We start from the raw sequence: 12,643 nt of genomic DNA on the forward strand, positions 1-12,643 counted from the left end.
TTTTACTGTTTTAACAAGTTAATAATGAGTTCATACAACCCTGTAAAGATAAGGCAGTAGAAGAGGTATAGAAGAAATTTCTGCTTGAGTTTCACATACAATAAATTCAGTATTTTAACAGTTAAATTGTGTCTGAAGTTAGCATAATATTATAACAAAAATAAAAGTAAGAGAAGTAATAAAATAGAATAACAAATTTAAGAAACATGAAAAATTTAAATTCCCATTTCACAGACAAAAGGATCTCTAGCTCTCATATTATGTCATGGTGTCAGCCAAGGGTGATGAGGGTGCATCTAACCTTGTAAGAACCTTAGGAACTCCACTAGTATCCCTTGTTATCTGCAAACACCAATATAAAGGTTCAGGACATAGTTGGTACATACCCTTTCAGATATTTCAAAATCTAATGCAGGCATAAGCCTTTAGTTTAATGATATGGTTGAAAATGTTTTACATTTCAGCATCCTTATTATGATCTTTAATATGTACACACCACTCAGATCAAAGACTCATCAAAACCAAAGAAAGTTAAAAAAAAAGCTAGAAATATTTTCTAACTACATGAAAGAAGAAGAAATCAGATCCCTACAGTGAAGATAGCAATTGATTATAGGTGCTAACTCAAATTTTAATTTTTTGGTATTAATACAGCAGAAAAGTAAGCTTAGCCAAAAAAAAAAAGGAGAAAGAAAGAAAGAAAAAAAAGAGTTATAACATTACAAAAAAAGGCAATGAGCAAAGGCAGGTCAAGTATTTAATAGAGGTTAGTGAAAAAGCTTCTCACTTTAGGGTGGGCACTATTCGGATTGCAGGGACTTGAGCACCATAAGATATTGTGTTTAAAATTACCAAAATAACAATTTAGTAAATGCAACTGAAGTTATGCTTTGGTGGAAAGAGCTTTTGGTAAAAGTATACGTACAAGTATCTCATCATCAAGATAGGAGATCATGAATAGTCTCTGGAATGTTCCACCTGCGTGCATAAGATGAAATGTTTAGGATATTTTCACATTTTATAGTAATAATATAGTAGACAATTTTATAGAGAGAGCTACAATTATAATATGAGATTCAGATTCAGATTTTACCCAAAATTGCAGAAAAAAAACGATGAGACTTGGATTTCTAGAGAAAATCTAAAATGACAGAGAGAGGCTCAAATTTTACACCTTAAATATGAAATGTTGAAATGAGATAGATAAATGCTTCAATACAAGGGAAAAAAATTGCAGAACAGAGATTGAAAAGAAGATTCCTACATTTTAATAAAACAAATGACAAAACAGAAGTGCAGGCACATCCTTTGTTGCCTTATTATTTATATTTTTTCTAGTACATTTTTTTAATGAAGTGAACAGTTTTCTCTCTTTAAACCAACAAGAATAACTAAATAATGGATTAGGCAGATAACATCAAAGACAACCTCAGCATGCAGTATAGATGCGAGGATGTTAGCCTTTTATTATAGAGCTTTTACATTGCCTAAGAGGGACAAGTGTAATAAGGAGAGGCCCCACTTACATGTCTAAAGACGTATTGAAAATCCATATACTATTAAATTCAAGACAAGCAATATAAAGACAATGAATAAGATAACACACAATCACTTGAATATAGTACAGTCTTCATAAATCAGATTGATGAAAATGTGATCACTGAAAAAGAAAATACTTTTTTGCCAAGTTAAGAGACGACAAAGCCAATAGAACAATGTCTTCCCATATATGGAAAAGAAAAACATTAAGAATGCACTATATCAAGGAACTCTTATAAGCACTTTTTTTTTAAAGGAACTCTTATATACATCTCACTCACCTGTTTATTAAGGTCATGGAAAGCCTCCAAATGTGATAGTGCATCGACCGCTGCCAAGAGTGCAATCATGCCCTAAAATCATTCCACAAAAATGTTAATTAAGGGTTTCCTAAACTTCAGAGATGTAATATCACATTTCAACATGGAAAGTAACATGATAAGACTTAAAACTTACTGATATTGGGGAGTCTGAACCAAGGCTTTTGTCACGGAAAAATGAAGCCGAATCCATTGACGCCACAGTCAATATAATAGGCTTACCCTGATCTGAGGAGGAGATATTAAGCGGAGGAAGTGATGACCAAACACTGCCCTTCATAATTATGAGCAATAGTTAAATTCAAAGTAATTTAGGAAGGTCAAAAGAATAAAGATAAGAAGAAATGTGTTGATCTTCTAAATATGTGTTTCAAACACTAAAAGTTGATGGAAGTAAGTTTCAGCATCAAAGATTTGAATCCTACAAAGCTCAACTATAGACCAACATACATATTCTTTTGACCTCCCCTGTACAAATAAAACTGAGAAAAAGAATCCCATGAAATCTTCCCCACTCAAAACAATAAATACACACACACACACATATCTTTACATATAATAATATAAAATCTAATAAGAAAGAAAATGAAAACCAAGCCAATGAGAATAAGGACTACATTCTAAAATACAAGTCAGATTTCGAACTCAAAAGAGAGATGAGACACAAATACAAATCGTGAACCACATTTAGAGCTGTTAGACTTCATTATGGATACCAACAAATGCAAAATGAGTTACCTGTATCCCCCTAATGGAAGGCAGGTCTCCTCTTTCAAACAAGATTCTGAATCACGAGTTCTAGCTTTCACTGTCTAATTAAAACAAATGTATCACAGATTACTTGAAAACATCATTAAGCCAACAACCAAAAGATGTCTGCGACATAAAGTCAATAAAATGCACTAGAAAGTTAAAAACAAACAAGCTACCTGCATCACAAGATCAAACTCAGCCACAACAGTGGTATAAGATCTCTGTCTCTTTAAAATTTCTTCAGAAACCTGCATATGAGTGACATCAAAAAGTTTATTAACAATAAACTAAAGCTGCCAAAAAATTGTCTTGTGGTTGGGGGGGCAAACATCAACAACAATTAAATACAGTCCATTAATATGAAAATTGAAATAACTAGACTTTTTCTTTTAAAAGTGGTTTCACTTCTTCAGTGGACAGTACAAAATGAAAACCAAATGAAATGACACTTACTACCTCTTGGATGGTCTTCGTACTACTCTCCGAGAGCAAGAATACAGGAAAATCATACTTGTTCCACAATATACCAGATCCCTGAAAATGTGGAAGGAAGTTGTTGGTCCAATATATCAAACAGAATGTTAAAAGATGAAACACGAACAATACATTAGATAAGTTTGGCATTTATAACCAGTAAAAGTAAGGAGTATATAATGTTCTAACTTTTAATATGTGAAACACATTGATACTCACCTAAACAAATGTGACAGGTAGAATTTAAGTTGTTCCATGTTCTTCAAGTAGTATAATAAAGGTAAGAAAAATTATATTTTTACAATATCATATATTTGTATATTGTACCAGTGCTTACCCAAAGAATTTAGTCACTCTCATGATCAGTAGAGATTCACTTGAAAGAAAAAACAAAATACCCCAACTCCATAACCAGTATTATACACACTATAGCTTAAGGTATGGGATAAGTGAATAGAACATAAACCAATGCTAATAGTTTTTCTTTCAAACTAATAACTTAGAAGTGGCTAAGGATCACACCAATTCCTTAATTAGAAGACCAGTGATCACAAAAGAATAATACTTTTTTAAAAAATCCCAAATTCGAATTCTTTTTCCTCAATGAAAAAAAATAGCATAAAGTTACAAATCTTATATTTAACTATATGATAACTTGAAAGTACAGATAACATTAAAAAAAAAATCAAAGCAAATATATGCAAAAACTACTTTGCTCAAACTATAAACTACCAAAAAGAAACATTTTATATTTGTCAAAAACAAGAGAAGAAGAAACATTTTATTGATCCAATACATATGAAAAGTTTTGTGTAGTCTTGGCAATGCACCACATCTTTTAGAGTGTAAAGTTCTGCTGCCGTTGGACAGAATTGGAGCACACACATATATATATATACACATATGGATTTCAAAGTAAATACTTTTAGATTCCAATGCTGGCAATGTCAACAAGCACCCAAATCAAATAGCACTAAACTTCCAATCTCACTACAAAAAGTTCAATTCTAAAGTTTACAACCCTCTAATGTGAGTGTGAGTGTGTATTTTTTAACTTACCATGTGAAGCAATGCAAGATAATTGCAAGATTTACTCTGATGAGGCAAAGATTCGTTGTTGAGCTCCACTTCAATATCAGATAGAAGATGTTTCAAAAGGGCCACATGAATTTTCCCAAGCAACAAGGAATCCTGAAAGGCATGTTAGAGAACATATTATAGCACTGAAAGAACTTAAATCAAAAGAGGTAAGATCAAAAAGAGAAAACAAAATGTTACACGGAAGGAAAGTAAAGTCAGATTAAAGATGAAATAAAACCTTGTCATGAAATGCTTGAGCAAACTCATTAAGGGTGAATGGGCAGACATCAATGACAAGAGAGTAAGTATAGAGGAAATGGAAAACCTGCCAACAGAAGTCAACACATATTTTAAGATTAATGCCAATAATAGGTAATTGTCTCAACTAAATGCCTTAATATATTGCCATTTCAAAACACATGGAGAAGAGAAATGGTGGGGTGGAGACCAGCATTTCACAATAGAGAAAAAAAAATAGGATGATAAATCTTCTCAGTCAGAAACAGTGTTATCGGCAAATAACATACAAAAGGTTCCAATGATGCAAGAAAACATTGTAATCAGTAAAATACACTTCACATAAAGAAATTCAACCCCTGACCAAACCCTGTTAACAACTTTTGTTTCCTAACATGAAAAAACAAAATGGGCAGAGTTGAGTGAATCAACAAAAATATGAAGGATGATGAAAAACTTACGCAAACTAGGAATGTCCTCAACTTTGACAGCTTTCTTAGGAATACCAGCTTCTTTCTTTTGAAAGTCAATCCCCGGATAAACAATGTGACAGTTCGAGAGCTCTCTTATCTTTTCATCAATTGCCTGTCTCTGGCGGCGAATCATAGTTGACAAGTCAATATATGGAAGCTTTGGATCAATTTTGCATTCCATAAGGATTCCTCCATCATAATCTTTTATGTACCCTTGCCAGCGATCTTTCTCCAAGTGAATCTCCTTTGTAAAACCCATAGCCTTTAACTTGAAACTCTAAAACTAAACATGTACTTTGTTATTAAATAATGAAAGGCTTTTAGGGAAAACTCTTCAACAATATTTGAAACTCTAAAACTATGTCTCAAGAAAATAACTAATTTAAAGATAAGAGGCATGCCTTTTTTTTCTGGCAGATTTTCTTTTCTAAGCCAATAAACATTCTCCTATAAATGCGTACCAAGACATCAACAATTTTCAACAATTTTTATTATGGGATAAATTATTTCCACTTCATCAATCTTACACCTCGCACATGGAGCAAAAACAGTGTTACATACCCTTAATGAAATGCAAATATTGGCTATTATGCCTAAGATTGTTGTTAAAAGAAAAAGTATAAACTCAAGCAGCACCAAGTCTGACATAGAACCCAACTAACAAATAATAATTGTATTATATATGCCCAAAGAAAGAGTGACCCGGATGAAGACCTCCTTCACAAATGAAACAAATACAAAGAAACCCTCATCACAAACCAGTAGCTATTTCGGTATACTAATCAAATTAAAATGAACCTTAAAACTGAAAAAAAATTTAAAATACCCAACTTTTGCAAGCTCAGAACACTACTGTCAACGCCAAGCCTATCACTTGCAAGACAGAATGAGAAAGACAGAAAGAAAACGAAGAGTGAATGAGAGTAGAAGAGAGTAAATGCAGGGAGGGACAACAAAAAACAATCAAATACTTTATAAATACATATACACATAAATATATATTTATATATTGATTATATGTAATCTGTATATAAAAAAAAATTCACCTCACAGAGATGTTCTTGCTTCCAGCAGGGGAAAACCGTCGTGACTTATGTGAGGGAAAGTGAGATACCAGTGTGATGTACCAGCTTGCTCCATCGACTCAAACAGGGGAGATACCGCCATTATGTGCTCCAGAAGCTCGCGTGAGTCGTGAGAGAGAGAGTGCTCCACCGACGTCGTGTGCTCCACCGGCGTCGTTGAGAGAGAAACCTGTGAGATCACCAGTGATGAGAACCAGAGAAGGGTTTATTAAGATTAAGAAAGGCTCCTTCACACAAGAAGAAGAACAAATCATTATCGATACTAAGGATCCATGGGAAATCAGTACCTTCTCTTGCTGTAAAGTTACATGGGCGTGAGGCAGAGAACTCGTGAGGCAGAGAAGCTCCACTCTGGAGCGTGACTTCGTGAGGCAGAGAAAGAGCTCGACTCTGGAGCGAGTCTTCGTGAGGCAGAGCTGAGTTGAGGGCAGAGAGACTTCGTGAGGGCGGTGAGGGCGGAGAGACTTCGTGAGGGCGGTGAGGCAGAGATGAGTTGAGGGCGGAGAGACTTCGTGAGGGCGGTGAGGTAGAGATGAGTTGAGGGCGGTGAGTCTTTGTGAGGACGGAGAGGGCTTCGTGAGTGAGAGATGGAGGCTGAGAGAAAAGGCTGAGAGAAAGGGAATTTGGCAAAAATTCATTTTGCCGCCTGATTTTTTAGTCATATGGCGCCAAAAACAGACTGTGTGTTTTTAATCCCCCACTTAATAATAGTACTTCTAAATATATGCTATTCTTTAATGTAATATATACTCAATATTGTTGTAGTGAGGGAAGATGCTTGGTATTATAGGCATGAGGAATCAACTCCCCACTTAGTTAGGCTAACTTGTATGTTCCCGGACACACAACGCTCTCGACTTGGTATGGGCCTTCCCATTTAGGTCCCAACACTCCTGCATCGGGGTCTCGGGTGGCTACGAAGACTCTTCACAACACCAGATCTCCGACACCAAACATTCTATCTTTCACTTTGGAGTTAAAATATCTGGTTACCTTCTATTGGTAGGATGCTACTCGAAGCTGAGAAGATTTGTGCAGTTCCTCCATGAGGTCCACGAATTCTCAAAGTAAAACATGGTTCGTGGTTGAGTCATACGTGTCCCGTCGGTGTGTGGAGATTGCTGCTTCAACTGGTAGCATAGCCTCATACCCATAGGCCATCGATAAGGGAGAGTGGCCGGTGGAGGTCCTGGCAGTGGTGCGGTAGCTCCACAATGCCCTAGGAGCTCCTCGGGCCAAGATCCTTTTGCCTGGTCCAACCTTTTCTTTAAAGTGGACTTGAGTGTCTTGTTAATTTCTTCCACTTGGTCATTGGCTTGTGGATGGGCCACGGAGGAGAAGCTCTTGATGACTCCATGCCATTGACAAAATTCTGTGAATACTTCGCTTTCGAACTACAATCCATTGTCAGAGACTATCTTCCTCGAGAGCCCGTATTGAAAAATGATGTTGTTGATGACAAAGTCCAAGGCCTTTTTATAGGTGATCATAGCGAGTGGTTCAGCCTCGACCCACTTCATGAAATAGTCAACAGCCACTATGGCATATTTCACTCCTCTCTTCCTTGTGGGAAGGGACTCGATAAGGTTGATGCCCAAGATAGCAAAAATCCATGGGCTGGTCATCTGTGTAAGTTCATTTGGAGGTGCTCAGGGAATGTTGGTAAAGCGCTGGCATTTGTCGTATTTCTTGACCTAATTCAATGCATCCTCATTCATGGTGGGCCAAAAGTATCTTTGCCTTAATATTTTTTTGGAAAGGCTCTCCTCCCTAGCGTGATCTCCGCAAAAACCCTCATGTACTTCTCAGAGTATCAGACTGGCTTCTTGCTTGGACACACAATGAAGCAAAGGCATGGAGTAACCTCGCTTATAAAGCCTATTATCCATGATTATGTACCTTGGTACTTGATATAGCAACTTCTGAGTTGCCTTCTTGTCCTATTGCAGCTCCCCGGAGACGAGCTATTTGACTATTGGCTTCATCCACCCATCTTGGGGTAGTCTAGATTCCACCTCGTCTGGAGCCGAGATACTCGGAGGCTCCAAGTAATCAATGGGGACCACATTGATCAACTCAACATCTTTGGTCATGGCCAACTTAGCCTGGGCGTCAGCATTGGATTTCTGCTCTCGCGACACGTGCTGAATAGTGAATCCTCGGAAGTTATGTAGAATTTATTGAGCCTTTGCCAGCTACGCTGCCATCTTTGTTCCCCAATCCTGGTACTCTCTGAGAACCTAGTTCACTACGAGTTGGGAATCGCTGAAGATCTCGAGGCCCTCGGCCTTGAGTATCAGTGCCATGCGGAGCCCAGCGATTAAGGCTTCATATTGTACTTCATTGTTAGAGGTGCTAAACCCAAAGGAAAGAGCATTACGCACTCTGTGACCTTCGGGGGAAACAAGAATAAGTCCAGCCCCGACACCATTTTCATTCGAAGACTCGTCAACGAACAACTTCCAGGATGGTCCAACCACTGGGATACCCTCAGTCTTCTCCTGATTTCCTGTGCACTTGGTGATGAAATCAGCAAGTGTCTGACCTTTTATGGTAGTCCTCGGATGGTAGGTGATGTCAAACTACTCAACTCCACCGACCACTTTAAGAGTCTTCTCGACAACTCGGGTTTCTGAATGACTTGTCTGAGGGGATGGTTTGTGAGGACCTTAATCAAATGCGCTTGGAAGTAGGGTCTTAGCTTCCGAGAGGCCATCATTAAGAAAAAAGTTAGCTTATCCATTAGCAGATACCTAGACTCTGCCCTGAAGAGTATTTTGCTAACATAATAGACAGGGTGTTGAACACAAATTTCTTCCCTTACTAATGCAGCACTGATGGCATCCTCCAAGACAGCCATGTAGAGCAGAAGAGGCACTCCATCTACTGTCATGGATAGAATCAGAGGATTTTCCATGTGCGCCTTGAGCTGTTGGAACACTTGTTCGCACTCTTCCATCCATTCAAACCTCTGACTTCCTTGGAGAACATTGAAGAAAGGGATGCACTTATCCGTTTCCTTGGAGACAAAACGACTCAAAGCTGTGATCCTCCCTGTCTGGCTCTGAATGTCTTTATGTTTCTAGGAGATGGCATCTCGATTAGGGCCTTGATCTTCTCAGGGTTCGCCTCAATTCCCCAATCACTGACAATGAAGCCTAGGAACTTACCGGAGGCAACTCCAAATGTGCACTTTTGGGGGTTTAATTTCATTCCGAACCGGCGAAGCACCATGAAAAACTCAATCAAGTCATCCACATGGTCAGGGGCGGTCTTGGAGTTGACAAACATGTCATCCATATAAACCGCCATGTTCTGCCCCAACTGGTTCTTGAACATCTTGTTAACCAGGCTCTGGTAGGTGGCGCTAGCATTTTTTAGCCCAAAAGGCATCACGATGTAACAATAAACACCCTTATAAGTTCGAAAGCTAGTGTGCTCCTGATCTGCGATGTGCATGGATATCTGGTTATATCCCGAGTATGCGTCCATGAATGATAACAACTCGTAGCCAGATGTAGCGTCGACCATCTGGTCTATCTTGGGGAGTGGGAAGCAGTCCTTCAGACAAGCCTTGTTAAGGTCCGAGAAGTCAATGCATGTTTGCCAGGTGTCGCTTGCCTTTGGAATAAGGACAGGATTGGACAACCACCTGTGGTACTGGGCTTCTCAAATAAATCTATTGGAGAGGAGCTTGTTCACTTCGGCCTTGAGGGCCTCTTTCCGAGTTTGATCAAATGTACATTGCTTCTGCTGGATGACTACAAAGCTAGGATTGATATTCAAGGCGTGGCATATAATTTTTGAATCAATACAAGTCATGTCGGAATGTGACCATGAGAACACGTCTTGGTTCTCTCAGAGGAAGCCTACCAATGCCTCTCGGACTTCCCTTTTAAGCTCCCCCAAACATTTATTTTTCTATCGGGCATGGAGATATCAAGAACTACCTCCTCCACCTCCTCTATTGGTTCAATGGACCTCTCCTCTTGAACCCTCGGGTCCAACTCATCGGGCCCGGTCTCCGGGACAACTTGTACTTCCGATGCCTCGGGCTTCTCAAGGCCTTCCTCCCCCACCATCACGGGAGTTTTGAGGGAGACATTGTAACACTGTCTCGCCTCTTTCTAGTCTCCATGGACCATACCAATTCCTGCCTCCATGGGGAACTTTATGCATAGATGGTGGGTGGAGGTGACGGTTTCGAACTCCACCAGCGCAGATCGTCCCAAGATGGCGTTGTACGCCGAGGAACAGTCCTTCCCCACAAAGGTGCAATATTTGAAGGTTTAGCGTGGCACCTCTCCAAGCGCCGCAGGGAGCTTTATCTGTCCCATCGGGATGAGGGCCTCTCCCGAGAATCCATAGAGTGTCAAGGTGCACGGGGATAAGTCTGACGTAGTCATCCCTATATTCTCAAAGGCTGATTTAAATAGGATGTTCACTGAACTCCCGCTGTATACTAGAATTTGTGCCACCATATTGTTGGAGATTTGACTCTTAATCACCAACGAGTCATGATGCAGGAAATGCACTCTCCGAACATCATCTTCAGAATATGTTATGACTTGGTCAGTCATTCGTGGCATTTGGCCAGGCAACTGAGCCAAAGCCATTACTTCATCATCGTGATTCAAAGCTCACGGATACTTGTTCTGCAAGCTTTGTGAGGTGCCACCCAAGTGGGGCCCTCCTAAGATGGTCCCTACTCACCCGTTCACTAGAGGAGGTCCTTGGGCCACTGGATGTTAGGGAACTACAAGAGCTACTGTTGGGACCTGTGGTGCAACAGGTGGTACCATTGTACCTGCAATGAGAGGTTGTGCTTGACGTGATCCGCCCTTAGCTTATTTATGGAGGTGTCCCAACTTGATGCGATTCTCAATCTCATCCTTGAGTTGGCGGCACTCATTTGTGTGGTGCCCTATGTCGTTGTGGAAACGACAAAATTTTCTAGGGTCTCGCCTTCCCCTGTCTCTTCGGATGGGTTGCAGCTTCCTGTAGTGAACGTGTTGTGTCGTGGCCATAAAGATATTCTCTCGAGTGTCTACCAAGTCGGTGTACTCGAAATACTGCAAGACATACTTCTCACCAGATGTGACTCTCTGCTCGGCTTGTGCGGCTCCACTTCCCTTGGGCCTTCGGCCTTTGCCCTTCCCCCCGCACTTGCTGTTGCTGGGACCTCGACTAGATTCAGCAGGCTGGGATGGGGCAACAACTCTAACACTGAATGCAGGTTTAAAAGCACTTTATCTAGTGGGCGCTGTCCCATACCTTGCTAGAGCCATAATGAATCCAGGAGCGGGCACGACGCTATATCCGGAAGGTGGAGTGCTTTGGCTGGGTTGGACTCCCCCCGATCCCAGTTTGATGAGAACAAAAAGGGAATATTGGATTCCGGAAGCCACGGGACCAGGCGTGCCCAAGGTAGGAAAAATAACGAATGCTTCGAATGCCCTAATCTAGGCATCCTCCCAGCTGATATATTCTTGTGCTCGACGAATGAATTCCTCGAGATGTCGACATCTCCTCCATTGGAGGTCATCCCAAAGTGGGGACCCTGCACGGACGCCAGCTTGTAATGCCATCAATTGCTGGCCATCATCAACCCTTTTGGTTCTTGCTACTTCCTCCCTGAAGCGTTTGATGTAGGCCTTGAAGGTCTTGATGGGCCCTTGCTTTATGTTGGCCAAGGTGTTGACCTCAAAGCTTACCTTCTGAACTATTATGAATTTCCTTCGGAAGGCAGATGATAAGTGATGCCATGATTGAATGGACCCTGGTCGAAGCTTGTTAAACCATTCATCTGCTGGCCTTGTCAGGATGATCGAGAACGCATGACACTTAACATCATTAGAGACGTGATGCAAGGACATTAATCTATTGAACTTAGACAAGTGGTTTGTGGGGTCCGAGGCACCTTCATAGGGTGGTATGGTTGGCCTTTTGAAGCCGGTGGTAGAGAGGCCTCAAAAATGTGAGGAGTGCATGGATCCACTTCTTCGTCTTCCGAGTCAGACTCGTGGCCTTGTCACCTGGCCATCCTTATCATTATCCACTTCAGATTTTCTAATTCTGCACGAAACGGGTCACGATCTTGGTTGATGCTCTGAGTCGGGTTATCTCTTCTCCGAGCGTTGAGATTATCCCGGAGGTCTGACAGACCTCTCCCCGTGGGTCGTGTCCTCCTGCCTTATTGAATCTACGTGCATTGAGGTTGTCGCATAGGTCAGCCTATCCTCGAAACGCACTGTTATCGTCGGGAAGAGCCACTTCGATCTCTCTGTCGGACTCGATGTTTTCATTTACTGAGATACTGATACCATGTTCTCGGTTCTGTGGGGCATTCCTTGGGCAGATCCCTAGACTGTTATTCCTATGGGGCTGGTTAGGTCTTGAGGGGACACCAGCTCCAAGCCTCGCGCGGTCTGTATGAGCGCGTTGGGGAAATTTGCCCCGAGCTCCACGAGTGCTGACTGCCTGGCGGTGCGCTCGGGTCCTTGGGCCATTACCTTTTCCAGCCTACTAAGGAACCTGGTGGCCTTTGGGTTCTTGATGAGACCTCTTTTGCTTTGGAGCAAGATTACCGTCAGGCTTTCCCTTACCCAATCCTGCAGTGGCAACGAGATTCCAACTCTTGCTGGGTGTCGGGTGGGCTCCTTAGATGGCAGATCTTGCGCCT

At 41.0% G+C, this 12,643-nt stretch overlaps 1 protein-coding gene across 1 annotated transcript; it reads right to left on the reverse strand.

Moving 5' to 3' along the window:
• Nucleotides 1-1,608: 1,608 nt before the first annotated feature.
• LOC133832803 (nicastrin-like) lies at nt 1,609-3,377 on the reverse strand. The gene is made up of 6 exons (XM_062263097.1): nt 3,069-3,377; nt 2,789-2,860; nt 2,598-2,671; nt 1,996-2,128; nt 1,821-1,892; nt 1,609-1,719 (listed from the first exon to the last, which is right to left on the reverse strand). The coding sequence occupies exons 1-6, from the start codon at nt 3,234-3,236 to the stop codon at nt 1,609-1,611; spliced, it is 630 nt and encodes a 209-aa protein (XP_062119081.1). The 5' UTR covers nt 3,237-3,377.
• Between the last annotated feature and the right edge of the window lie 9,266 nt (nt 3,378-12,643).

The sequence above is a fragment of the Humulus lupulus genome, chromosome 4 (assembly GCF_963169125.1).
Source record: "Humulus lupulus chromosome 4, drHumLupu1.1, whole genome shotgun sequence".
Classification (NCBI taxonomy): domain Eukaryota; kingdom Viridiplantae; phylum Streptophyta; class Magnoliopsida; order Rosales; family Cannabaceae; genus Humulus; species Humulus lupulus.

Excerpts from the sequence above, each read along its gene's own strand:
- LOC133832803 (XM_062263097.1), bottom strand. The coding sequence starts at position 3,236 with ATGCCAAACTTATCTAATGTATTGTTCGTGTTTCATCTTTTAACATTC. Across the intron at positions 2,861-3,068 it reads GTACGAAGACCATCCAAGAG|GTTTCTGAAGAAATTTTAAA; the intron begins GTAGTAAGTGTC and ends ACTCATATGCAG. Across the intron at positions 1,720-1,820 it reads TCCATGACCTTAATAAACAG|ACATTGTTCTATTGGCTTTG; the intron begins GTGAGTGAGATG and ends ATATATGGGAAG.